This window comes from Planococcus citri, chromosome 4 (genome assembly GCF_950023065.1).
Source record: "Planococcus citri chromosome 4, ihPlaCitr1.1, whole genome shotgun sequence".
Classification (NCBI taxonomy): Eukaryota; Metazoa; Arthropoda; class Insecta; order Hemiptera; family Pseudococcidae; genus Planococcus; species Planococcus citri.
In genome coordinates, this window is record NC_088680.1 from 50,623,725 (window position 1) to 50,651,646 (window position 27,922).

Genomic DNA, 27,922 nt, shown 5'->3' on the forward strand with positions numbered 1-27,922 from the left:
ACTTTGACAATTCTAATCAAACGCGAGTCTTTTTTACAGTTTTCACAAAAAAGTAGGATTTTTTTCTAATTTTTGCAGAACATTTTTTTTTTGAAAAGTTTGACCAAAAAAATGATTAACATTTTGACAACTTTTGTACATTTTAGGTTACAGGGTTTGTTTACGAAATGTGGAATCGGGGAAGTGGTCATTCAAAAAATTGGCAATTCGGTGTTTTTCCATTCGAGAAAATGTAAAATAAGAATTCAACAACAAAAATTAAACTTTTTCTCACACAAGTAAAAATAATTTTTTTTTATTTTTTCAAGTTTTAAGCTATTGCCAGGGCGAGGGGACAGGGGAGGAATTGAAATTTTAAAATATTTTCTTTGTCTTGTCAAAGATTATTTGACCATAATTTTCACCAAAATCCGTCAAAGTCACTGCTCTTAGAAAAAGTTCAAAGATTATGTGGAGAATTTCGTCAGCAGTTCAAAACGTGTAGATTTTTGATTGCAATTAAAATTTCCAGCTTCTCAAGTCGATCAATTTCCAACTCTTAGGGAGAGTTTTAAAAAATCATGGAAAAAATCGATATTCTGTTTGAAAAATACAGACACTGGCTCAAAAAGATAAATTACCTTTTTGTGAAAGGAAAAGGAGGAGAAGAAAGTGTGCAATCGGGTGGGATGTTTTCAGTTTTTTTTCTTCAAATTTTATGGATCAAAGCCAAAAAATGTGAAAACTCAAAGTTTGTTTTTATCAAGTTCAGAAAAGTTCTCTTGAGTCATTAAAAATAATTTTTTGTCCAAATTTTTCCAACTTTAATCTCTTTTTGAGTGGAGAAAAAGTTGAATATTGATCTGAAAAATAAAAATTTGAATTTTTTTAAATGTCTTGTTGAGATAAGTTGGTCAGATTTTTTTGCCAAGTTCCATCAAATTTCAGAAGAAAAAAAAGTAGACAAGGAGCCACCCTTGTTTCCAAAGTTGATTGTAAACTCAAAAATTTCAACAGCGAGTCTCAAGTTCTAATGACGTCTTGTATCTGCCTCTAATTCGTTCTATTTCCCCTCTTTGGTAACTTAAATACATACAAATAAATGAACTGCTGAATTCAACGAAAATATTTTTATTCCAAATGAATTTTCAGTTACAAAAAAATACCTAGGTATGTATTTTATTTTAAAAATTTTCCGTCGTGTTTGATTTAATTTTTTTTTTTCAATAATTTGTGATGGCGATATCATGCTGAGACACCTTGTTTAATAATTTACCTCTGCATTTTTCTTGTCTGAAATTTTAAATCACACTTTCGTTTTATTTTTTCAGATGAATAAATCGTGTATCATCACCAAGTTTCCTAGAGCAGGTGTAACTTTTAGTGAAGGTAAGTTAAGTACCTAAACTACGACTTGTAAGTACGAATTTTGAATCAATCACCTTGAAAATGGATTCGAAAGATGCAGTCGAATAAATCCTCGTGTTGTTCGTGCCAACTAAAGAGTACCTAACTGCGGAAAAGTACAAATACTCAGATGAGAACTACGTCGTCATAGATTTCTGTATATCTACCAAAGTCCTACCTCTGGTCTCTGGTAACTTGAAATACGCGTAGAATAACGCGGTTATGCTAATTAAGGCGAAAAATAAAAAATTAGCGTACATGCCCAGAAGCTCGGCCACCTGTAGGAACATTTTAGCTGTCATGAAACCCGTACAAGCATGAGTCATTATAGCCACCGAGCCCCCTATAGCCTTAATACTCTGTGGGAATAACTCTCCCCTAATTATATGCACCACTGGATAGAGTAAAGCGTATACAGCGGCGTATAAACTAATCGAGACGAAAATGAACCATGGGAAATACTCTATGGGGGTGATTTTCTCATGAACGAAGTACAGACCTGCCGAGGCAATATGAGATAATACACATAACGCGTAAGATGCTAGAATCAACGTTCTTCTGTTAAATCTGTCTATAATCAGCATAGCTACGAATGAAGCCAAGGTTTGGACTACGCCGAATAAAATAGTGAACTCGTTAGGCGTCAGGATATCCGAAGATGAAAAGGCTAAAGATGCGAAAGACGTTATGGCAGCGAATCCCGTAGTCATGGTTAACGAATTTAATATCAGGGTTATAATTAAACTTTGCCTGTTCGCTTTATCGCTCAGCAGCTTCCAGAACGATTCTCGTTTGACTTTTTCTTCTTCGATATTTTGACGTATCTTCTCGAATTCTGAATTCACCTCGTCCCATTTATTGGTACCTTTTAACCAGAGGTAGTTTTTTTCGGCCTTCTTTAGTTTCCCTTTCATGATGAGGAATTGAGGCGACTCGGTTAATAGAAATGTGGACAAGACGCCTACGAAACTCGAAGCTGCGTTCACAATGGCAACAGCGTTGTATGAAAAATACGTCGCTATAATGAACTCGAATAGTTCGCCGCTGTAAGAGGCAACCATCGTTACACCGCAGAAAAAGCCTCGAATTTTAGGCGAACTAACTTCGGCCAAGTAGATAGACGATGATACGTCGTTTACTCCCATTGCGATGCCAAATAGCAATCTCATCGTGTAAATAGCCCAGACCTCTTTGTAAAGTATGATCATGAGCCACGCGATGCAGAATATCACAGTACAGCTACCCAGTAGTAATTTGCGACCTAGCTTGTCTAGCAGAACAGCAGATATCAGAGGTCCGAAGATTCTACCGAAGTCCATTAGGGATCCTATCCAGGAGCTTTGTTCTGGGGTCACTGTGAGTGGTTTTGGTCCATTGGAATCTGTGAGTATTTGTAGAGTTGGGGCAGACCAGCCAAATCCGAAGCCCATTATTAGTTCATTGAAACCGACTGAAATTGAAATACAAACAATTAAAATGAGCCATGGGCGATTAGCCTTAATTTATTATTAGTTTTGAGTTTATTTGCAAAGAACCACATTGGAAAGGGTTTCTTCGATGTATGTACAATTCGATATGGCACTTGAGATCATGTGTGCTAATTTTGAGTATATATCTACATTATTGCGTTCTTGAACAATGTCAAGAGCCAAATTATCGTAGGTATATTCCAACCCATTAAATACTACCCAGTACCCACCTATTTATATTAAATGGCTATAAAAAAATGAATTTGCCATTTTTAAATATTCCTATCTAAAATAAAATGGGTACTAATATTTTGCACGACCAAAAAAACAAGTATCACGACGAGCATACGTAACGACCAAAAAGGCTGAATGAACGACAATCAAATATCAACTTTCACGCCAGGATAAAGCCCGACAGTAAAGTAGGTAGGAACGACGGAGGATGTAGTATGAGATAACAATAAACACGACTGCATAACATTATTCACGACGAACAAAAAATAATAAAATTTCACCCAAATTATCATGATTTCAAGAGATGAAAACCCAATTCACTGCTATTTTTAAAATATTTTCCCTCCCGCAAATTTTAATGTTCCAATTTTAGTCTTTGTTTTACTCATCTGGCGAGAAAATGTACTAGTTTCAGTCTTTTTCTTCAACTTGTTCATCATTTTTGAAAGAGTACTGGAAAAAATATGATTTTTCACATAATTATTTCCAGCTGTTTTGACTAGTTTTGACCAAAATTACGCAAAAAAAAAAGTCACTGCAAAAAGGTCTTATAATTTTGTTTTTTCAAATGCATATGGATAAAAAAGGGAATGACTTAAAATTAAAAATATGATAAAAATGTTTTCCGAGACCCTGATGTGGACCTTCAATACACATTTTCAAAATTTCGAAAAAATAATTTCAAGTACCTTAAATCTGGATCGAAACTTTCAAATGCCAATTTGAAAAAAAATAATAGGCGTTCCATTGGGGCAGAAAAGGAAGAGGGGCCGACCCACAAAGGCTACAAAAGCCCTTCTACTTCAATGAATATTTATTCGTACTTGGTTTTTTAACCTTTTTTTTGTATTTCCAATCAAATTTTAGCATTTTTTAAATTTTTAATTTCGTCGGTAATATGTATTTTTCTGACTTTGAAATGTCGTCGTTGTTCGCCTTAAATGACAGGTGAAAGTAATAAAATGTCGTGAATTTATTTATTTGTTGTTGAATGACTTATCTCGTCGTGCGAAACCATTTTTGGTCGGGTAAACCTTTTTTGGTCGGGAATGCATTTTTCAGCCGTGAAACTTTGAAACGCTTGTCGTGATACTTGTTTTTTTGGTCGTGCGATTAAATGGCACCCAAATAAAATTAGGTACCGAATGAACTCCTGCGTTATTAATTTAGGTAGGTGATCAATTTACTCACCTGGCACAATAGCCAGCGTTTGATGAAAAGTTTCCAAAAACGGTGCCATTTTTTATTCCACTTTACCATATAAACACAACACTACACCAGGATCATTTTCTACAGCTATAAAATTCAACAAAAATACTGGTTTTTTCAAATCATCAATCATTACGTTCCGGATAATATGAAAGAATTCGATCGTAATACACCAATCGTTTCTGCCATATTCTATCATTGAACTCGCGACACGATAAAAACAATTTTGTTATACTTCGTGTTCGACGTTAAATAATCACTAACAACTTGACAAGTTGGCGTACTGTTTTAATTGTTGTTTTATAAGTACGTTCGGCAAGTCACTGTTATCTTACATAGTAAAGTGAGAAGAAAAAAAATCACCCCATCATAATTTAATTAAAATCTTTCATTGTGCAACAGTTAATTTTCAAGTAGCGCTGTACATTTTTTGGAAAATTTTTTTATAAGTCAAGATGATTTACTATTTGGATGAAATCTCTCGTAGGTAATCTTTTGACGTGCGAATTGTGAACTAAAAGTAGGTACACACCCGAAAAATATTTTTTCTATCGAAGCATTGTTGTGGTGTGAGTAAAAGCTTAATTTTTTGAGCCGATGACGTATGTAGTTTGAAATATGAGGATCTAGATGAAATAGTTGATTGGGTAAAATTGTTTTTCAAAGACGAGTAGGCACTAGGCAGTATATTTTGCACGTGTGTATTTATTTACATTGTGAATTTTTCTGCAAGATAAGATTCTTTTAATTGTGATGATGTAAGGTAGGCTAATGCATGGATGTTATATACTCGTACCTACAATTAATTACTTTAGAGAACATTAGCCACGATACGTAAAGTCAATGTTTGAGTATTTACCTACTTGCCTGAATTCAGATCTTTTTTTACGATTATTGTGTTTGTGAGAATTTACTGAAGAAGATTATTTATACTTGATCTTGAAAAAAATTTGACCTTCGAAATTCATTGAATACATTTCTGAGCTTTTTTAAAACCTCAGGTGAATTTTAAACTCCTTGGTAGACATTTTATTCGTTTCAAAAAAAAACTTGGATTTATATGAAAAGTAGGTATGTCTATGTCTAATTGTACATCTCGAGGAATATAATTATAAATGTTTGAAAACCATCCAGAATTTCAAAAAGCCATACTTATTTTGGTGGTTTTTTCATCATAAATTCACCTAAAAAAAACTCAACAACTCACTTGGTGACTTCGAGTGAATCTGTCACCAAGAAGTCAGCAGGATTCGTCAAGGAGTCCCAGACATTCGAAAAAAATTGTAGGGTCATGAGGACATGCTGGTGGTTTTATCACCAATAATTCGACACAAAAATACAACTTGGTGACTTCTGGTGAATCTGTCACCAGAAGTCACCAGAATCCACCAAGGAGTCACCGGACATCCAAAACAATTTTCAAAGTCTGTGACTGAATTCTGGTGGGGTTTTCGCCTACAATTCGCCTCAAAAAAGACAAGAAACCCACTTGGTGGATTCTGGTGACTTCTGGTGAATTTGTTACCAGTAAGGAACTAAATACCAGGTATGGAAATACGCCATTTTTGGTTATAGATTTCGTAGTTTTGACGGTGATGTGATTTTTTCATTTCAGTCATATAATATAATGAAATGGAATCCAAAAAATGGTGGGAAAATGTCTATTTTGCATATTGAAATGAATATGAAGTAAAAAAATAACGTAAATTGGCGCGCGGTATTATTAATAAATTGGGAACTTCCTGGTATTTAGTTCCTTAGTTACCAGAAGTCACCAGGTGAGTTTTCAACTCTTTTTGGGATGTTTTTATGATGAAAAAATCACGAGGATGTCCTCAGAACCTTTGAAATTTTTTTTGAATGCTTGGAGACTCCTTGGTGGATTCTGGTGACTTCTGGTGACAGATTCACCAGAAGTCACCAGGTGAGATTTCAACTCTTTTTGAGGCGTTTTTATTATGAAAAAATCACAAGGATGTCCTCAGAGAGTTTGGAAATTTTTTCGAACCAGAAGTCACCAAGTGAGTTGTTGACTTTTTATTAGGTGAATTTATGGTGAAAAAACTATCTGAATGTGCTCATGACCCTAGAAATTTTTTTCGAATGTCTGGTAGTCCTTGGTGAATCCTGGTGACCGCTTGGTGACAAGTTCACTAGAAGTTACCAATGAGTCACCAGCCATTCAAAAAGAATTTTAGGGGCCATGAGAACATCCTGGTGGTTTTTTCACCAACAATTCGTCATAAGAAAGACAATAAACCCACTTGGTGACTTTTGGTGAATCTGTCATCAGAAGTCACCAGAATTCACCAAGGAGTCACCAGGCATTCAAAAACATTTTTAAAGGTTCTGAGGACATCTTCGTGATTTTTTCATAGTAAAAACACCCCAAAAAGAGTTGAAAACTCACCTGGTCACTTCTGGTGACAGATTTGTCAGAAGTCACCAAAATCCACCAAGGAAGCACCCGGCATTCAAAAAAAAAATTTCAAAGGTTCTGAGGACATCGTCATGATTTCTTTATCATAAAAACACCGCAAATAAAGTTAAAAACTCAATGGGTGACTTCTGGTGAATCGTGTCACCAGGAGTCACCAAGGAGTCAGCACGCATTCAAAAAAAATTCCAAAGGCTCTGAGGACATTCTATTGGTTTTTTAACTAACAATTCGCCATAAAAAAAGTCAAAAACCCACATGGTGACTTCTGGTGAATCTGTCACCGGGAGTCATCAGAATCCCCTAAGAAGTCAACAGGCATTTAAAAAAATTTCAAAAGCTCATAGGAGATCCTTGTGATTTTTTCACCAAAAAAACCACCTCAAAAAAAAGTCAAAAACCTACTTGGTGACTCTGTCACCAGAAGTCACCAGAATCCACCAAGGTCACCAGGCATTCAAAAAACAATTTCAAGGGCTCTGAGGGCATCCTCGTTATTTTTTCATCAAAAAAAAGTCAAAAACTCACTTGGTGACTTCTGGTGACAGATACACCAGAAGTCACCAGGAGTCACCACCGAGTCACCAGGCATTCAAAAAATTTTTCAAAGGCTCTAAGGACATTCTGGTGGTTTTTAACTAACAATTCGCATCCTCGTGATTTTTTCATGATAAAAACTCCTTTAAAAAAGTCAAAAAAGTCACCAGGAGTCACCAAGGAGTCACCAGGCATTCAAAAACATTCTCAAAGGCTCTGAGGACATGCTCGTTATTTTTTCAACGTAAAAACACCTAATAAAAAGTCAAAAACTCACTTGGTGATTTCTGGTGACAGATTCACCAGAATCCACCAAGGAGTCACTGGGCATTCACAAAAATTTTCAACGGTTCTGAGGACATCCTCGTGATTTTTCATCATAAATCCACCTGAAAAAAGTCAATAATTCAAATGATGACTTCTGGTGAATTTGACACCAAGAACTCACCGACACATGAAAAATTCAAATTTCACTGTCAGGTCACTTCTTGGTGATAGATTTACCAAGCAATGAACCTTTTTTTATGGGAATTTTCTATGAAAATGATGAAATGAGCAATCAGGTAAATTCGATTAAATTGGTTCATTTTCCGTTTTTAGACAATTTGTTGAAAATTGAAATTTGATTGATTACTCTCCAGGAGTTTGTAAGTACACTACATACAATACATACTTATTTTATGAATGATGCTCTGTGATAGAATATTTGTTTGCCCAGATCTGACTACTTTGTGAGGGAAGAATCGTGAAAAAATCAATTCCGTCAAATAATGTCAACTTACTTGTATGTATAACAGAAATTGCGGGTTTTCAGACCATATTATATGAATAAACTTCCTTTAAGCAATTTTAAAATCCGAGGATAGGAACTTTTCTCCTCCAACGGCTGAACTCTTTGAATTATTTTTCTCATTTACTTAATTAGGTAATTCATTTTTTTTCGATAATTCTTAGCCTGGATGTTAGAATTTTTTATTCGAAAATTTAAGAATTTCACAAAATGGTAAAAGATTTTAAAAATTAGGGTACCATTAAAAATGATAGAAATTTGACGAAAATTGTTTTACTAGGTATCAATAAAGTACATAGCAATATTTCATTAAAAAAAAAAAATACAACATTTAGATAAATTGTGCTCAAACAAGTAGGTACATTTTTTCAAGAAACACAGAAAAAAATGATGGTTGGAATACCTCTCTTGTGAGGATTGTTTTTCAGAGTAATCCTGAGCTTAAAATATTTATTTTTCTCAGTCTACAATATTGTTCATAGTTTTTCAGTATTTTCATGTTCCATCTTCAATCTCTATCTTACTTACTTAGGTACGTTTAATTGCATTCGAAATATTAATTCACTTTTCAATCCACGAATGTGTAATTACATGAGTACCTACCTACATCAGTCCTGAAAAATTTACCAGGTCATTTATCATTCTAGACATTTTTGTATATCTACCAGCAGTTTACCTCTGGTCTCGGGTAGCTGGGAATAATTATACACAAACGCCATCAAACTCATCACAGCATACAGCAAGAAATTAGAATACGTTCCGTAATCATTGGCTATCGATAAAAATATCCTAGTTGTAACGAAAGCCATAATCGAATGAGTAGTGATGGCTACAAATCCTCCTATAGCTTTAATACTTTGCGGAAATAATTCTCCCCGGATCATATGCACGACTGGAAACAAAACCGCGTAAATTGCTCCATAGATGGACACAGCACTGAAAATGAGCCAGGGAAAACACTCCATTGGGGTGACATTCTGTTGCACGTAGAGTAGAATCGCTGTAATGGTGTTGATTCCAGCAATGGAAGCGTAGCATAGAAGCACCATAACCCTTCGATCGAATCGTTCGATGAGTAAAGATGTAGAAAAACTAGCTATCAATTGAATGACAGCATACATCATTGTGAACTGGTATTCGGAAAAAGTACCCGAAGATGAGAAAACCATGGTCATGTAGGATTGAACCGCAGCGTATCCGGTACCCATAGTGAACACGTTCAACATGAAAATGATAGTCAGACTTTTATAATTAGCTCGAGCTTTGAATAGCTCCTTGAAAGATGCCTTCTTCCTGCGTTCTTCTTCGATGTTTTGTTTAATTTTAGCAAATTCGTTGGTGCCACCGCAAGTATCGTGGACTCCGCGTAACCAAGAGAAATTTCTGCAGGCTTCATAGCGCTCGTTTTTCATTAATAAAAATTGAGGCGTTTCTACCAGCAGACCGGTAACCAGGACACCGACGAAGGCGATTGAACAGTTTATTATGGCTATGGTTCGATAATCGATCCAAGAAGCTAAGACAAATTGTAACAATTCGCCGACGCAAAAACACACGATGACTGCGACACAAAATATACCTCTGACGTGTGAAGGGTAATTCTCACCCAGGTAGACTGAAGATGTGACATCATTGATGCCATTTCCAATACCGAAAATTAATCTGAAGAGGCATATCCATAGGACAGATTTTGCAAAAATAATACCGAACCAACTAGCTAAAAATAGAAGAGAGCATATGATGAGACATTTTTTGCGACCGATTCGGTCTAAAAGCACGGCAGCTAGGGAAGGTCCGATCACCCTGCCAAACTCGTGAATTGAGCCAATCCATGATAGTTCTTCAACCGAGTAGTATCCGCTGTTTTTTAATTTGGTCAAAATCGGAGCTGTCCAGCCGTATCCCATGCCCATGGTGAATTCATTGTAGCACACTGTGAAGGTATATTAGAGGATTAGTTGGTTGACGATACACGGTGTGCAGAAAAGTGCTATCATTTATGGTGGTAGATCAATTTTGTGTGACAAGATTTCGTAAAAATTCACGAATTCAATTTTTTTTGAAATTTTCTCACTTGGAATACATTTTTTACTTTTAGAATTTCATTTCCTATTTATTTTAAATTTTATTTATTTATTATTCATTTTTTTTTTTGAATTAGGTAATGATGATAATTTTTTTTTTATTTACTTATTTAGCCATCAATTTGAGCGTTTAAATTCTAGTTTAATTTCAATAAGTTGAACTGCTGACGAGAGTCACAAGAGAAGGGACAATCCAATGCTGGAAATTTTTTTTCTAAATGATAATACGGTAAAAATTTGACTGGAAGCTGAAAAAAGTGATGATGTTGAAATTAAATTTTCGGTTGAAAAAAAGACGTTTATAATTTTTTTTTCAATTCGGTGATGAGATCGAGATCAAGCCATATGTGTAGTATGGGTAAAATTGTTTATGCTAGATAGGTTCAAAGAATGCATTGCCTACCTGGTGCCACAGCTAAAATCTGACGATATATTTCACTTTCAGCGAACATTTTACCGGGGAAAAAAATTCTCAATTATACTCTCGACTATGAACTTCTGCACCAAACGAAGTGAACAAATTTTTTTCAGTTTCAGCTCATGTTAAAATTTGTCTTATCTTTTTTGTCGTCTCATCGACGATTTACAGTTTTTGAAAGTGGAGTGTTATTGAAGCACTCATCTACGTGATGTTGTTTATGCTTATTTTAGATCTCAAAAATGGCTAATACAAATGCAAACTAATTATGGGGAAATTTTGGAGCATTTAGGTGTCGAGTTATTGCAGTATTTAATTTCGCTGTGTTAATCGCAAAGCCTAACTGACTAATGACGTCATTAAAGTACTCAGATTTTCATCAGTTTTTCATGATTTATTGTCTTTTAATCCGTGGTATTTGCTGTACCTATCTAGATCTTTATAATACCTATACTTTTGAATGCTTTAAACCTTAGATTAGGTTTTTTTATTTGATGTAGGTATCTTTACCTATGAACTCATAGGGGGATATCTTACCTTATCAAATTAATGTTTTTCAAAAGTTGTTGAGATTGAGATGATGAAATATTTCGTAATCATGAGAATCAATAGTAGGTGGGGTGGGTACAAAAAAAATTCCAAAATCTTGATCTGTTGGGAAGGTTTCTCACATAGATGTACTGAAACGATCATCTCCCACCTCCTTTCCTGCCTCTGTGGTTACAAGTTAAAAATTGGGGAAAATATTGAAGTGATTTTATAATGACGTGCAATCAATTTTTTATCTTGCACGAGTAATACATATGAAGGGACAAAACCGCAACACTTCTGTGCAAATCCTCGTTAGTAATCGCACCAGATAAGGTACTTCAACTTACCAAGGATTATGGTTGAGGCTTGTCTGATAAAAAAACGGTGTTACCATTTTCCATTTTATGAAGATATTGATATGTTGCTGTAATTGTCACTGATGTTATCATGTTTTATAAGCATCGTGCACATCAAGTGACTAGCTTTCTGCGAGAGTGAGTCGAAAAGCTGCCTAGCGCGTGAATTTGTGTGGAAAATTCTCGTTAGAGTAGGTAGGTATAGGTGTATTGAACTATTGAAAATTGTCTCGTTACTTGAAAATTTTCGAAAATTCATCACCTGCAATCTACTTACATAGGGATTTCATTGAACAATTCAATAAAATTATACGAGTGCGAAATAGGTAGTGTACTTAAGTGGATAGCAGTGGATAGTAATAAACATATCATTCATTGAGGAACTCATTTCATAAATTGAAGCATTAGCGCTTGCATTTTGCTTTGTGACAAATGTATTTTCATTTTCAAAAAATTAGCTCGAAATGTTTCCCTCGTTCACATAACGTTAATATATGAGACTGCAATTTGTTACAAGAAATTGAAACACCCCAACGGTCACGTGATTCATGTGTAGATATACTGAGGCGATGGAAGTGGGCAGATTTTTATCAGTGCCTACTTACGTAATACGTAAGTAATAAATTTTACAGGTGTCTAGAATCTTGAAGTGTTTACAAATTTTTTCAAGGAGCACTCGAGAGACGAAATATTTTCTATTTTTAAACGAGATTCTGTAAAGTAAATGTAAAATGTACAATTTTTCAACGTTCTTTAAATTTTTGAAATTTTGAAAAAAATATCATATTTTTGAGATTGTTTTAAAGAGGCAAACTGAATGAAAAATTTTCCATTTTTCAAAAAATCAGAGGGCATATTGGGATTTTGTACTGTTTTATTGGTAGCTATGGAAGACTTTCGTGGATGGAAAGCTGGAGAGGCAGTGTCTGTAAGATGCCAGACAGACGGGTCAATGACCTTGATAAGCCAGCCAGACGATCTCGGGAAGCCTGGCAGATGGGTCTGTGATCTCACGAGAGCAGACAGGCAGCCAGTTTACCTAAAGAAGTCTGACGGGCAAGTAGACGATCTCAGGAAGCCTGACAGACGGGTCAATGACCTGAAGAAGCCAGACAGGTAGACAAACAACCTTGATGAAAGCCTAGACGCAGAGGTCAATGATCTTGAGTGGTCAGATTAGCAGGCATGCGTCCTTGAGAAGCCATCCTGACAGGTCAATGACCTTAAGAGGCCAATCAGACGACCTTGAAAGACTAGACAATAAGGTCAGTGACCTTTAGAGTCCAGACACTGGAGGTCAGTGACTCTAAAATGTCTGACAGACAGACGACTTCGAGAAGCCTGATAAATGAGTCAACGACCTCAAGAGACCAGATAGGCAATCTTGACAGGCTAAACAGTGAAATTTTAATTTGACGAAAATTCAAATCAATTTTTGGAGTTTGTATGGCCTTTAAATTAAGAAATTTCAAAAATTAGAATTTCATTACTTAATGATTTTACTTTGATTTAGAGCATGAGAGACTTGGCATTGCCTGAAGTTGAGTTTTTATGGTGCGTATGAATCTGTTAAAATGAGTCCTCATGAAATTGAAATTATTATTTTTTCAGGTTTGCTCTTGATGTATTTTTAATTCATTTTTGAGTTGAAGAGCGATGGCATAATTTTCAAAGATTTCTGAAATATTAATTTTCAAACATTTAGGTTGCTGTATTTTAGGTAATTTGCGATAGGTACATTTTAAGGAACACCCAGTAGAAACTTCCCAGAAGGTTCCTAAAAGTTGTCTAAATGATTGATTTTTTAGATACTTATTTTTCTTGATGAAAATTTTTATGAAGAATTGTGACTTTTATTATTTTATGGTCCGGCATCCTGAGTTTTGCTTTGTGAAAAAATGTCACCTCTCCTGGAACCTATCCTTCAGTAAACTATTCAATTTTTAAAACTTTTTAGCATCTTGGAATAATTTAAGAGTACGGAGGGTTATTGAAATGAAAGTCGGTGCAACAAAAAAAATATCCATTTATTTGCATAAAATTATTCCACTTCTAGTTCCATTGTGTGGATAATCATCTCATCATAAGATGCCTAATCATTCTATTTATGAATTCTCGGTTGTTTTTTTATTGAGCACTTGTAAATGAACTCATAAGCACCTGAGTGAACTTATTATTAGCACAGATAGGTATTGACGTAAATTAATAATTCGAGTATCACTCGTAAAACTTATACATGTTTCACACCATCTCAAGGTGTCTTTTTGTTCGTCAGCAATGTCAACATGATCATTATTTGTATCCACTTTGAACCTCCTATTTTGATTTTTCCAACGATTTCTGTATCTCAATCAAGGTTTTACCTCTAGTTTCTGGTAACGCGAAATAACTGAATAAAAAGGAAAACAAACTGACGACAGCATACCCCATGAAGTTCATATGGGTGCCATATTGCGCTTTTATCGACAAAAATATCTTGACAGTTACGAATTCCATGAAAGAATGCGCCGATATTGATAACGCTGATCCGATCGGTCTGATACTTTGTGGGAATAGCTCTCCTCTGAGCATATGTATCACAGAATCCAAAACAGCACTGAATCCAGAGAAAATACACACCGATGCGAATACTATCCACACACCGTATGTCACAGGAGTTTCATTATTGGCAGCATCGTTCAAGAAATAACATGCAGCCGAATGGCATAAAATAAATATAGCGTAACACAGCAAAGTAAGTGTTCTGCGATTGAAGTTTTCAATGATCAGCGAAGCAAACAGGCAGAAAGTCATCTGAGAGAGTCCAAAATAAACGCTCACTTGATTCGACGTGAAGAACTCGTTCTCTGGGAACAGAACTGAAATATACGTGAACATGACTGCATTTCCAGTCGCTGCATGGGCCATGTTCAGAACCAGTACTATGATCAGACTTTTGTAATTCGCCGATGATGTGAATAACTCTTTGTACGAAGTTTTCTTCAATTTTTCCGACGCTATGTTCGATTTAATGTCTTCAAACTCTACCATAATGTCTTCTTTTTTGCTGGTTCCGTTCAACCACATCATGTTCTTCTCGGCTCTGTCGAAGCGATCTTTGAGCATGAGAAATTGAGAAGATTCCACCAATAACAATGTGCTAGCTAAGCAAACGAACGCCATTACTATATTCGCAATAGCCAAATAGTGATACGACAGGTAGCCAGCGATTACGTACTGGACTAGAACACCTACGTAAAACCCAGTTGTGGTGATACTGCAAAAAATACCCCGAACTGTTGGAGAACTATTCTCTCCTAGGTAAACTGCTGATGCAGCGTTGCAAATACCGATTCCTAATCCGAAAACGAAAAACGTCGCGCATAAGACCATCGGAGAACGAGTGAATAGAATAGCTAACCATATGACGAAGAATATAATCGATGAGATCTGTAGCATGGATTTTCGTCCAATGACGTCCAGAAGTAACAACGAGAACAAAGGACCGAATATTCGTCCGAATTCAGTCAAGCTGGCGATCCACGAGCATTCTTCTTCGGTTGCTATGACTTCGGTTTCTGGATCTTCTAAGAATATTTTGATCATTGGAGCTACCCATCCGAAAGCTAGACCGATTGAAAATTCTCCCAGGCATACTAGAAAAAAAAACACAAGGGGGTGATTTTTTGAGATTTTATTCCTTTCTGAATTTCTGATAATACGTATTTTAATAAGAATGAAGTGAAATGAGCTTACCTGGAATTGTAGATATTGCTTGATGATAAATAGCACGATAGTTGGACATTTTAAAAAACCGAAAATTTCAGAGCACGGAAAAGCACTTTAACCACAACGCGAAGTGTAGATCCAATTTCAAATTGATGAACTTTTCACAATGCTGGCAGATTTATTCGGTCATATGGTGTAATTAATTGGCAACTCGAAAAAATCTCGTTCTGTGCTGCCGCTGGTGAAATATAGAAATGATTTAATTATCATTTTTATCATAATTTAAAGTGGGATTACGTGAAATTTTCAAGTTGGGATTGCTCGTACCAGGAACGACATGGGTAGATATTTATGTAGTTGATTAATTTCTCGAGTGTTGCGTAGACGCGACTGTTATCTTTTCTGGTCATATAAAATTCATCGACAAGCTGAAGGTGTAATAGAACAACGAAACCTTTTGTTCATTCCGTGTAGGCAAATAAATAAGCGTTATGTATACAAATAAACATAAAGATGAGTTGCGAAAATTGCCTCCTCAGCAAGCGTATTTGCTGACAAGGGAGGCGTGTCAATTAGAAAAATGTTGGTAGGTGACAAAAAATATTGAATCAGTGCCTATAAAAATACTTAACTTACTGACGTCATTCATGCCGAATTCGAGCGTTGAATAAAACATTTTTAGGGGCCATAAAAATGAACATAAAAACAAAGCTTTTTCTGTGCAGAATTTACTCTTTCGAATAAGATTCCGCCCATTTCTCTAGCTCAAATAATACTGACGAAGATATAGCGATTTTAAGGTTAAAAACCATAAAAAAATCGCTAAAAAAACACAAAAATTCAACATGCTATTTTTGCTCTCACCTCGTTCGATATATGTACTGTATCAAAATTTCCCTCACTCCTTTTTTTCTAAACTTGTTTAGCAATTTTCTCAATCAACTTTCGCAAAAAAATTGTTATACTTCAAAAAGGATATAAAAGTTGAACACTTTCAAGTATTACAGAAATGCAGTTCCGGTTGAACCTGCTTATTCAGTAAAAATGATGGAAATCAGTTTTGAATAGGTACCTACTTTTCAAGTGACCAAGACTTTTTTGAAATTTTGACTGTTTAAGTTACGTTTTTAAACATTTTCAAAAGTTCATTTTTCCCAAATCTTTATGTCATTTCTTGAAGAAAAAAATGAAAAAATAATGCTGATAATATCAACATGTGAACAATTTTTGACAATTTATCCTTTTTTAAAATTCTTTTTAAGTTGGTTACACTGCTCTTTCAGCGTCACGATTTTGTGCTTTGCCTTTGGCTGAAATTTTCCCAGTCTCGCTGCTGCTAAAATTGACGACAAATTTCATTTTTTTTTTCAAAATTACCCAAAAGTCTCGCTTTGCTGCCAAAATCCTTGCTTTTTTGCTTAAATTGTCCAAGTCTTATCAAATTTTGAACATTTGTGAAAAAATTATTTTTTCAACAAAAAATTACAAAAAGCATCGCTTTTTTGACAAAAAATGTAAAAAAGTAAGTACGTCTTTTTTTGCCAGTAATTTTCAAAAGGTCTTGCTTTTTTCCAAAAATTGACAAAAATTCATCCCTTTCAACCGAATTGCTTAAAATACCTACTTAGTCGCTTTTTTATGTACTTACTTAGAAATGTCAAAAAAATTGCTTAAAAATTTCACTTTTTAGCTAAAAATTGGTATAAAGTTTTACTTGATTGTCGCTTTTCTGGGGGAAAAAATTCAATTCAATTCAATTATTTATTGCGTACGTTGTCACCTTTCGGCGTTGTACAAGTTAATGTGGGTAGGTACACATATGCATCTTAAACTTATAATCTTAGTGTTAACAAAGTTCAAGAAATTCCTGCACTGTGTAGAAAGCCTTCGTCTCTAGCCATGATTTCAGATATTTTTTAAATGTTTTTGTAGAATTGATGGTTTTTAGGTCAGGCGGTAAAGCATTGAAGATTTTTGCTGCCATGGTGTCAATGTTGGATTGTAAAGTTGTTGTTTTGAAGTAATTTACTGTAAGGTTGTTTCTATTTCGTGTGGGGTACTGATGGGATGTTGTGGATGTTTTTATTGTTTTTTTCTTCACCATGACTCCCATTTCAAGAATGTATAACGAGGGAAGGGTTAAGATTTTCTCTAACAAAAATAGATCTTTGCATGTTTCAGTACAAGTTAGGCCATAAATATTACGTAGAATTCGTTTTTGTATTAGGAATATTCTGTTCAACAGGTTGGGACAACCCCCCCAAAACACCAAATTGTAAGTTACAACGGATTGGAATAGTCCAAAATAAGCAATTTTTCTTGTTTCAGTTGATGTGATATAGCGCAGTTGGGTCATGATATATGATATTGTGGAGAGGCGACTTGCTAGCTTGTCAGTTTGCACTGTCCACCTTAGGTTATTAGAAACTACAGTGCCAAGGAATGTGGTATTTTCTGAAGTATGGGTGTGACCAAGATAATTTAAGATGTCTGGGGAGATAAAAGTTGAGGGTTGGGTGTTAGTTGAACAAAATGGCATAATTGTTGTTTTATTTAGATTTAGTTCCATGCTGTTGACTGTAAACCAAGTTTGCATTTCTAGGAGGGTTTTTTCAGCTTCCTCAAATGCTAGGGTCCAAGTTATTCCTTTTATTATTGCTGTGGTGTCATCTGCAAATTGTATAGTTTTATTTTTTGTGCAGTGGGGAAAATCATTTACATATATGAGAAAAAAGTATGGCCCTAGATTTGATCCTTGTGGTACTCCCGTTGTAACGTATTCTGGGTCAGATATTGCGATCCCTTCTTTTGAAACAAGTTTTACCCTTTGAGTCCTTTGGGATAGGTAAGATTTTATAAGTTTTTTTGCAACACCCCGAATACCATAATGTTCCAATTTAGCCACAAGGACATTATGTATTATTCTGTCAAAAGCTTTGGAGAGATCACAAAATATGCCAATAGGTTTTTCATTATTTTGTAGCATGTCAGAAATCGTGTTGACTAGTTCATAGATGGCATTTGAAGTGCCAAGTTTTGGTCTGAATCCAAATTGATTTGGGTTTAGAATATTTTTGGAGTTGACAAAAGATGAAATTCGTGTATAGATGATTTTTTCAAAAACTTTGGCAAAGACTGGTATTATAGATATTGGCCGAAAATTTGAGATATCATTTTTTTGACCTTTGTTCTTGTATACTGGGGTTGTTATGCTATGTTTCAAGCAGTCTGGGAAGACCCCTTGTGCTAAACAATCATTGAATAGTGAAGAAAGAACCTCAGAAATAGCATATCTGGCATCCCTTACCAGCTTTACATCTATGTTGTATATATCTTTTGCTTTTGAGTTGTTTAAATTTTCTATTGTTTTACACACCTCAATAGGTGTGGTGGGGTGGAGGAATATGGAGCCTTGCACCTTTTCAGGTAGGTATGAAAGAGGGGTACATGGAGAGTTTAGTTTTTTAGAGGTGTCTTGGGGAAGGTGGGTAAAGTACCTATTGAAATCATTGGCTAATTTCTCATCAGTTGTCCTATTCATTAGCTCGCCAATCAAGGGTTTATTTTTGGTACCATTAATTATATTCCATATAGTTCTATTTTTATTGGATGAGTTTTGTATCTTATTGGCATTATATGTTTTTTTTGCATTAGTAATGGCAATTGAATATTCCTTCTTTTTTTGTTTGTACTTGTCCTTAAAGTATATGGAAGTTGGAAATGTTTTACAGAAGTCCCATAGATTTCGAAGTTCCCCTTTGAGTTTTGAGATTTTTGTATTGAGGAGAGCAAATGGTGTTTTCCTTCCAGCATAAGTTTTTGGTTTGGATAGAGGGAATATACTGGTATATAAGTTTAAGAAAATTGTTAGGAAGTACTGAAATTTTAGGTTTGCATCTTTGCTACATAGTAGCATATCCCATTCCTGTGATTGTAAGGAATTAATAAACATTAACATGCTATTTGGGGTAATTTTGCGGTGTAAATGGGATGTAGGGGGAGTAGTTTTGAGTTGGTCAAGTTTTAGATGTAGGATGACCCCATCATGGTCTGATATATGCGTTCTACACAGTGCAGGAGTACAGGAGAGATTTGTTTCCAATAATTGCTTGAAAGTCTCGTTTTTTTTTGCCAAAAATTTCCAAAAAAAAAAAACTTTGCCTTTTGCTAAAAATGTCAAAAATTTTTACTTCTGTGTTGAAAATTACTAAAAAGCCTTGCTTTATTGTCGAAAAGTTATTTTCAATTAACATGTTTTGCTCACGTTCTGTAAATTTTTTGGTTACTTTTTTAAACGTTTTTGGTCCTTAAACTTACTTTTTTTTTGGTAAAAATTGAGTACGAGCCCTGTAAAATTAAACCCTTGGAACCAAATTTCAGCATCTTTGTTCATTCTGGAGCCTCTAGTGGGATTTTGGATTCCTTCAGAATTTGGTGTTCGTGTGGAAATCGGTCCAAATGTAGATAAACTCGTTGAACAGGTCGAGAATACATAGGCTACAAATTGATTTTCGCGTCTTGTGGAGAAATTTTGGAATTCTGGATTGCCCTGGAGGCTCCAAATTGGCTAAAAAAGGATGAAATTTGGTTCGGGGTAGTTAGTGTAGGTACGCATATTTTACCTGGATTAATTCCGTCAGTTTAAATGAATATATTCGTATACATTTTCTGAAAAGAATCAGATCAGAGTTCTGAACGAATGAGACCTGTTAAGAGACCTAATTCTTATAAGAACCAATCATTTTGTCCTGAAAAATAATAAAATTATAATAATTAGACCAAACTCACTTAAATAGAGGATAGGCACATAATCATTAAATTCATAAAAAAAATTTATTACTTATTCAATAAAACAAAAACAACCAAACCAAGGAATAAAAACACTTTCCAATTTCTGGTCATAACTAAACTTAATTGAGTATTTATTTTATAACGATATTACATAAATCTGCAAATAAACCGGGTCTTTATGGATTTTTATTAAATTAAATTTCCCCTCCCTCTCACCTGGAAAAAGTCAAACTCTTCACTGAAATTACCAGTTATTATGTTTTTTTTCCCAACTGATATAAAATTGGTAAATTTGCGGGGAAAATTCTCCAAAGGGCTGAATACTTGAGTAGAAATGGGAGCAAAGATAAGCAATAGCCAGAGATGTATACCATTCATACCGATGTCTAATTTTTATGCAAATTTATTGACTTTTAGTCAGAAACTTGAGAAACAAGTTCATTGCAAGTAGCTTACCCAACAAGAGAATTATCCGAATAGGAAAAAAGTGTTGGTCCAATCAGAATTGTGTTGGTCAAAAAGAGTGTAGGTATAGAAAGATTTCTTATCAACTGGAATTTTGAATCATGGAGAGCGTTTTTTGGATTTTGAGCAATTTTTACTCATCAACTAAACTGAAGATGAGAAAAAAAATGAAATTACCTATTAGATGAACTTGCATTCCATTCTTGACCCCGCCCCCTCTTCCTTCACACCCTTTATTGATTCGACGAAGCCGTTTATCTTATGCCCAGTTCACTTATATTCCAAATTACTGAAGTAGAAGTCACTTTTTGGAATTCACATGACTTCCAAAATGAACAACATTTCCTTCGAAGGTGGTAAAATTAAAATTTCAATAATGATTTCACCCTGATTTGGAGCATGAGAGACTTGGTACCTATTACTTGAAGTTGAGAGTTCATGCACCTGAATTTTTCCTGAATTAAATGAAGTGTCCACATGTGGTAACAGAATGTATGAAAATGAAGTAGGTACTGATTTTGAGAATTCTGAGAATTTAAACCCCTTACCATATTTTCAACCGACCGTACGTTTCAAATGGTCATTGATAAGCAATGTCAGCATGCGAATATATTCATACAAACTATTTTGATCTTTCCAGCATTTTCTGTATCTCAATCAAAGTTTTACCTCTAGTTTCTGGTAATGCGAAATAACTGAATAAAAAGGAAATTAAACTGACGACAGCATACCCCAAAAAATTCACATGGGTGCCATATTGCGATTTTATCGACAAAAATATCTTGACAGTTAGGAACTCTATGAAAGAATGCGCTGATATCGACAACGCTGATCCAATCGGTCTGATACTTTGAGGGAATAGCTCTCCTCTGAGTATATGTATCACAGAATCCAAAACAGCGCTGAATCCAGAAAAAATACACACCGATGCGAATACTATCCACACACCGTATGTCACAGGAGTTTCATTATTGACAGCGTCGTACAAAAAATAGGATGCAATTACATGGCATAAAATAAATATAGCGTAACATAGCAACGTCAGTGTTCTGCGATTGTAGTTTTCAATGATCAGCGACCCTAAGAGGCATAAAGTCATCTGGGAGACTCCAAAATACACGGTTACTTGATTCGACGTGAAGAAATCGTTCTCTGGGAATATAACCGAAATGTACGTGAACATGACTGCATTTCCAGTCGCTGCATGAGCCATATTCATAACCAAGACTATAATCAGACTTTTATAATTCGCCGTTGATGTGAATAACTCTTTGTACGATGTTTTCTTCAATTTTTCCGACGCTATGTTCGATTTAATGTCTTCAAATTCTACCATAATGTCTTCTTTGTTGCTGGTTCCTCTCAACCACATCATGTTCTTTTCGGCTCGGTCGAAGCGATCTCTTAGCATGAGAAATTGAGAAGATTCGACTAAGAACAACGTACTAGCTAAGCTAACGAACGCCATTATTATATTCGCAACTGACAAATTGTGATACGATAAGTAGCCAGCGATTATGTACTGGACTAGAACACCTACGTAAAACGCAGTTGCTGTGATACTGCAAAAAATACCCCGAAGCGTTGGAGAACTATTCTCTCCAAGGTAAACTGCCGATGCCGAGTTGCAAATACCGACACCTAATCCGAAAACGAAAAACGTCGCGCATAAGACCATCGGAGAACGAGTGAATAGAATAGCTACCCATACGACGAAGAATATAATCGATGAGATTTGTAGCATGGATTTTCGTCCTATGATGTCTAGAAGTAACAACGAGGACAAAGGACCGAATATTCGTCCAAATTCAGTCAAGCTGGCGATCCACGAGCATTCTTCTTCGGTTGCTACGACTTCGGAGTCTGGGTCTTCCAAGAATGTTTTGATCATTGGAGCTATCCATCCGCAAACTAGACCCAGCGAAAATTCACCCAGACATACTAGAAGGAAAACACAAGGGATTGATTTTTTTGAGATTTCATTTCTTTCTAGAAATAGGTATTGTAATAAGAATAAACTGAAATGAGCTTACCTGGTATTGTAGATAGTGTTTGATGATAAATAGCGCGATAGTTGGACATTTTAAAAAACTGACAATTTCAGAGCTAAGAAGTGCACTTCTACCGCAACACGAAACGTAGATACAATTATTTCGTATCCATGAACTTTTCGCAATGCTGATAGCCTGCTTCATTCGGTCGTATCGTGTAATTTATTGGCGACTTGAAAAAAATCCCGTTTTATAGTGTCGCTAGTGAAGTTTTTTTTTATCATATGTAATTTATAATGAAGGACGAATGTAGGTGTGTATGTAGTTGGATCATTTCTCGAGTGTTGTGTAGACGCGACTGTTATCTTTTCTGGTAGCAAGAAATATTGAAACAGCGTCCTGAAAATATATGTACTTACTGACGTCATTCATGCCGAGATTTTTCGAATATAGGCTTAATTTTTGAAATTTTGATGGTCCATAAAAAGTAAGCATAAAAATTTGCTCTCATTGAGGAAGAAGACTCTGATTTTTGTGAAAATAGTTTTCGAAAATAGGAACATTTAAAAATTCTCTGAACTCTTCAGACCTTCTGAAGAATTTTTGGTCAATTTCTTGTGATTTGGGTGGAGATTTTTGTATTTGAAAATTTTGCAAAGAGCTGTAAATGTCTTTTTAAAGGGGGCAGTGGATTCGTAATCTGAAGAATTTACTCTTTCGAAAGAGACCCAACCCAAATTAATTTCCGGATCTGCTGGAGAAATTTGAAAATTGTGGAAAAATCAATAATCGCGCTGGAGGCTCCAAAATGGCTAAAAATGATGAAAATTGGTTCGAGGTAGCTGATATAAATATAGTTTCTGGATTAATTTCCGTCATTTGTGCAACTTGGTTATGGAGGTTTCAGACCATATACTCTCACTTCGAAAAGTTCCCTTTTTAGAATCGAAATCGAAAGTAGTGAGCTAGTGACCCAGAGGAAAATGATTGGATCTGATCATATCCGGATATTCCATGGATCCTATTTGACTTATTTGTTCAGATCAAAATTTTTATGGAATCAGATCTGTTCATACCTGATCAGATCTAAGTAGGTATTTGGGCAGACTAATAATTTTCCCCTGGAAAATGATGAAATGATAGGTCTATGAATTAAGCTTAAAGGTATAGTATAGATAGATACTTAGTCATCTAATTCATGAAAAAATGTATTATTCAACAAAACAAAAACAACCAAAACAAGAAATAAAAGTACTTTCCAATTTCTAGTAAGAACTAAACTCATTTGAGTATTTATTTTATAAATATATTACCTAAATCTGCCAACGTTTCTATGAATTTCTCAGAATTTTAACCGCGGCCCACCGACAAAATTTAGGAAAAGTGTTAGTGGATACACTTGCACCTTTGTACTTACATGTAAACTGGGTGTTTATCGATTTCTAATATACCTATTAAATTACCCCTTCCCATTTCCTGGAAAAACTGAAGTTACCAGTATCTATGTTTTTTTTTATAACTTACAAAAAATTGAAAAAATTCCCCAAAGCGCTGATCATTTGAGTTGAATTGGGAGTAGTTAAAGTGTTAAAGGTGGGCTATCGCTATAGCTAATGTCTAATTTATTGGATGTTTGTCAGAAACTTGAGAGACGAGGTTTGAGTCCAATCAAAACTGTGTAAATTTGATTTTGTTAATTTTTATTGTGTGTGGGAGAGGGGGCTCGAGTAGAGAGCTTTCTGAAAATTTGGTTGAAAAAAGGTAATGAAAAAGTAGTGATTTAAAAAAAATCCGTTAGATACTTACTACGAATTCAACTTCTGGTAATTTTCAATTATGGAGAGGGGGGTCAATTTGACAACATTTTATGACACTTTCTGCAATTTTTACAAATCATCATTCAATTTTGAGAATTTCCGATTAATTCTATTGGTATTTTTCAGTAATCTAAGCACTTAAGCAGTGTTTGCAATATTTTACCCAAATGAGGCATTTCTGAAATTTTTCTCGTTTTCTAGTGGTTCATCAATTTTTGATTTATTATTAATAATTTTATAATTAACTAATCCACCTTAATTTTAATTTGTTTCAGGTGAGTACAAATTTCCTTCCAAAAATGATAGAATATGAACTCGCGTATGAGAATAAGTAAGTAAGTAATTTTAAAATCCTTATTAGAAAATTTACTTAAGTCGCTTCTACACCTGTGTCCTTTTATTTTCAATGGTAAGTCAAAAAAAATTCTAAAATCAGTCAAATCACGGAATTTGAAAATTAGCTGAAATAATATTGTTCATCAGGTTTGAATTGAGGTGATCTGATTTTCCGAATACGATTTTGTAAACAGTTGATCGAATTTTTCAGTTCACAAACGATTTTGATTTTTAATGAATTTTAAAAAAATTAAACTCGGGTCAAAAATGGGAAAAAAATTAAAATTTTACCAAATAGACCAAGAAAGCTAAAATTTGGCGTGCGTCCTGTTTTCGATCCTCCAAATCGATTGGAAACGGTTTCGAACCATTTTGAGTGGTAATTCCGGAGCACCTTAGCAGATTTTTGAAAATTGAAATTTCCATAACATTTTACCCGATTGAGTTGTTGAAATGAAATTTACCGAGTACCCCATTTTTAATAATATGCTGAATCGATTGGAGGGGGTGTCAGGCTGTTTTGGAGCCTTCGAGTATATTTTGGCGGATTTTCTGAACTAAAAACCCTTCAATTTACCTACTTTGGCGTATTTTTTCTTTCGATATCTAACAAGTAGTGAAAGTAGTGAAAAAGTTGTGATTTCAAAAATGGGTAGTGAGAGTAGTGAAATTTAAGGTAGTGAAAAAATGAAAAACTTCAAACGACCAACAAAGATATTCGAATTATTGAAAAAATTGATTGAAATTAAAAAATACTTTGTATACAAATTTTCTTCCAATTTCAATTTTTTTGTTGGAAATTTTCATGTGAAAAAGTTGATCTTGTTCATTGAGTGTGTGGGGGGGGGGGTCGAGTCGAGAACTTTCTGAACATTTGGTTGAAGAACGGTAGTGAAAAAAGTAGTGAAAAAGTAGTGGTTTTTTCAAAAAGAATTCTGTTAGATACCATGTACATGCATTCTATTCTTGACCTACCCTCCCTCCACCTTCCAACCCTTTATTGATTCAAATTTCGAAGCAGTTTTAACTTACGCCCTTTGGAAGCGTCTAAAGCATTACTATTTAAAAAGAGAGGTTTATCACTTCTCTAGATGTTTTTGTATATCTACCAACAGTTTACCTCTGGTTTCGGGTAGTTGGGAATAATTATACACAAACGCCATTAAGCTCAACACAGCATACAGTAAGAAATTAGAATACGTTCCGTAGTTATTGGCTAACAATAAAAATATCTTAGTTGTGATAAAAGCCATAAGCGAATGAGTGGTGATAGCAACAAAGCCTCCTATAGCTTTAATACTTTGAGGGAATAATTCACCCCGGATCATGTGCACGACAGGAAACAAAATCGCGTAAAGTGCTCCATAGATGGAGACTGTACTGAAAATTAGCCAGGAAAAGTACTCAATCGAAGTTACATTTTGCTGGACGTAAAGTAGAATCGCAGTAATAGTGTGTACAGCGGCCGTGGATGCGTAGCATGAAAGTACCAGTACCCTTCGATCGAATCGTTCAATGAGTAAAGATGTGGCGGAACTAGCTATCAACTGAATGACTCCATACAGTATCGTGAACTCATATTCGGAAAATACACCAGAAGATGTTGAAAAAATCATAGTTATGTAGGATAAAACTGCAGCATATCCTGTACCCATAGTGAACACGTTCAACATGAAGACGATAATGAGACTTTTATAATTAGCTCGAGCTTTGAAAAGGTCTTTGAAAGATGCTTTCTTCGTGCGTTCTTCTTCGATGTTTTGTTTAATTTTTGCAAATTCGTTGTTACCTTCGGTGGAGTCTTGAACACCGCGCAACCAAGTGAAATTTTCGCACGCTTCTTCGGGTTTGTGTTTCATGAGGAGGAATTGCGGAGTTTCTTTCAACAGTACGCAACCCAGGACACCGATGAAGGCGATTGAACAATTGATTATGGCTGTTACTCGATAGTCGAGCCAAGATGCTTTCATAAATATGTACCAGCAATTCGGCCAAACAAAAACATATTGTGACGACGCTGCAATATATACCTCTGACGTTTGCGGGGTAATTCTCACCCAGGTACACGGACGAGGTGACGTCATTGATCCCATTTCCGATACCGAAAATTAATCTAAACAGGGATATCCAGAGAACAGATTTCAAAAAAATAATACCGAACCAACTGGCTAGAAATAGAAGAGAGCATATGATGAGACATTTTTTGCGACCGATTCGATCTAAAAGCACGACTGCGAAACATGGCCCGATGAGTCTGCCGAACTCGTGAATCGAGCCGATCCATGATAACTCTTCATGGTTGTAATATTCACTGTTCTGCAGCTTGGTGAGTATTGGCGCTATCCAGCCATATCCTATTCCCATTGTGAATTCATTGTAGCACACTGCAAAGTTATTAAAGATTAGTTGGTATGATGGTTCGCAGATAAGTTATGTTGATTTATGAATGACGTTATAATTTAATGCTTTAGCTGTCAAATAAACAATTAAAAAGTTGAAACATATGATGGAAGACCGTGGAGGGGGAGGGGGGTCGCATTCTTGTTGAAATATCAAAAAGTGAATCGATCGCGAACAAATTGAGTGCAATTTTGGTGATGAGATTAAAACTGTCAAATTTTTTCTTGTCATCTTTATCTAATTCGTCGCGAATCAACTCCAATTTTTGTTGATACTTCAAATTGATTTGTAATGACATGTTTTACGATCTAATCTTTTATCTGGTTTAGTTATTCATTCATTCTCGATCATTTTTTCACTTTTGATCGAGTCGTTCGCGAACGAATCATTTTCAGTTCTCATCGGTGGATTTGAAAAATTCGAATTTTGCCACTATAGTGAAAGTGAATTCAGTCGGTCTCGAATGATTTATTGATTTTGAGCAAATCGTTCGCGAACGATTTGAATGAGATTTTTGACGATACGATTTAAAATTCTGAACTTCGTTATGTTATTAATTGTAGGTACCTGATTTGATTTTCTAGTGATTTGTTTGTTCGCGAACGATTTCTCTCCTATGAGCAAATCGTTCGCGAATAAATCATTCATAATTTTTTTTTGATAGGTTAAATACCTACCAAGTTATTTGGACGTTTTCAAATGATTCATTTTTTCCAGTGCTGAAAAGCTAGCTGAAATCTTAAAGCCGAATAGCCAAAAGCTGGGGAAATTTTTGCACTGAGCCAAAAGCTAAAAGTTTGCAAGTTTAATTTTTCCCAAGCTGAAAGCTAGCCAAAAGTTTCATTTTTTTTGGCTTTTTCAAAGACTTTTTTGCAAATTTGAATTCTTGAATTCTTTGAATTCAGAAGAAACAAAAAAATATATTTTTTTTTCAATTTTGTTTTAATGCGATTTACTGAAATG

At 35.1% G+C, this 27,922-nt stretch overlaps 4 protein-coding genes and 1 pseudogene across 5 annotated transcripts; all 5 read right to left on the minus strand.

The window, feature by feature from the left end:
- Positions 1-1,094: 1,094 nt before the first annotated feature.
- On the minus strand, positions 1,095-4,650 carry LOC135845946 (facilitated trehalose transporter Tret1-like). The gene is made up of 2 exons (XM_065364840.1): positions 4,281-4,650; positions 1,095-2,836 (listed from the first exon to the last, which is right to left on the minus strand). Exons 1-2 carry the CDS (start codon positions 4,327-4,329, stop codon positions 1,524-1,526), a joined length of 1,362 nt encoding a protein of 453 aa, XP_065220912.1. The 5' UTR covers positions 4,330-4,650; the 3' UTR covers positions 1,095-1,523.
- Positions 4,651-8,319: 3,669 nt separating this feature from the next.
- LOC135843489 (facilitated trehalose transporter Tret1-like) lies at positions 8,320-13,173 on the minus strand. Its single transcript, XM_065361402.1, has 2 exons — positions 10,550-13,173; positions 8,320-9,995 (listed from the first exon to the last, which is right to left on the minus strand). The coding sequence occupies exons 1-2, from the start codon at positions 10,596-10,598 to the stop codon at positions 8,701-8,703; spliced, it is 1,344 nt and encodes a 447-aa protein (XP_065217474.1). The 5' UTR covers positions 10,599-13,173; the 3' UTR covers positions 8,320-8,700.
- Positions 13,174-13,460: 287 nt separating this feature from the next.
- Positions 13,461-15,566, minus strand: LOC135843735 (facilitated trehalose transporter Tret1-like). Of its 2 annotated transcripts, XM_065361712.1 has the most exons (3): positions 15,487-15,566; positions 15,187-15,397; positions 13,461-15,086 (listed from the first exon to the last, which is right to left on the minus strand). In XM_065361712.1, exons 2-3 carry the CDS (start codon positions 15,233-15,235, stop codon positions 13,768-13,770), a joined length of 1,368 nt encoding a protein of 455 aa, XP_065217784.1. In that variant the 5' UTR covers positions 15,236-15,397; positions 15,487-15,566; the 3' UTR covers positions 13,461-13,767. The 2 variants fall into 2 exon arrangements, with proteins under 2 accessions (XP_065217784.1, XP_065217783.1); XM_065361711.1 differs by lacking the exon at positions 15,487-15,566 and having other exon boundaries at positions 15,187-15,480.
- A 4,407-nt stretch (positions 15,567-19,973) lies between these two features.
- LOC135842584 (facilitated trehalose transporter Tret1-like) lies at positions 19,974-22,774 on the minus strand. The gene is made up of 2 exons (XM_065360108.1): positions 22,449-22,774; positions 19,974-22,356 (listed from the first exon to the last, which is right to left on the minus strand). Exons 1-2 carry the CDS (start codon positions 22,495-22,497, stop codon positions 21,038-21,040), a joined length of 1,368 nt encoding a protein of 455 aa, XP_065216180.1. The 5' UTR covers positions 22,498-22,774; the 3' UTR covers positions 19,974-21,037.
- An 822-nt stretch (positions 22,775-23,596) lies between these two features.
- Positions 23,597-27,626, minus strand: LOC135842585 (facilitated trehalose transporter Tret1-like; annotated as a pseudogene).
- Positions 27,627-27,922: the final 296 nt, after the last annotated feature.

Excerpts from the sequence above, each read along its gene's own strand:
- LOC135843489 (XM_065361402.1), bottom strand. The coding sequence starts at position 10,598 with ATGTTCGCTGAAAGTGAAATATATCGTCAGATTTTAGCTGTGGCACCA. Across the intron at positions 9,996-10,549 it reads GATTTTAGCTGTGGCACCAG|TGTGCTACAATGAATTCACC; the intron begins GTAGGCAATGCA and ends ATACCTTCACAG.
- LOC135845946 (XM_065364840.1), bottom strand. The coding sequence starts at position 4,329 with ATGGCACCGTTTTTGGAAACTTTTCATCAAACGCTGGCTATTGTGCCA. Across the intron at positions 2,837-4,280 it reads AACGCTGGCTATTGTGCCAG|TCGGTTTCAATGAACTAATA; the intron begins GTGAGTAAATTG and ends TTTCAATTTCAG.
- LOC135842584 (XM_065360108.1), bottom strand. The coding sequence starts at position 22,497 with ATGTCCAACTATCGCGCTATTTATCATCAAACACTATCTACAATACCA. Across the intron at positions 22,357-22,448 it reads AACACTATCTACAATACCAG|TATGTCTGGGTGAATTTTCG; the intron begins GTAAGCTCATTT and ends TTTTCCTTCTAG.
- LOC135843735 (XM_065361712.1), bottom strand. The coding sequence starts at position 15,235 with ATGTCCAACTATCGTGCTATTTATCATCAAGCAATATCTACAATTCCA. Across the intron at positions 15,087-15,186 it reads AGCAATATCTACAATTCCAG|TATGCCTGGGAGAATTTTCA; the intron begins GTAAGCTCATTT and ends TTTTTTTTCTAG.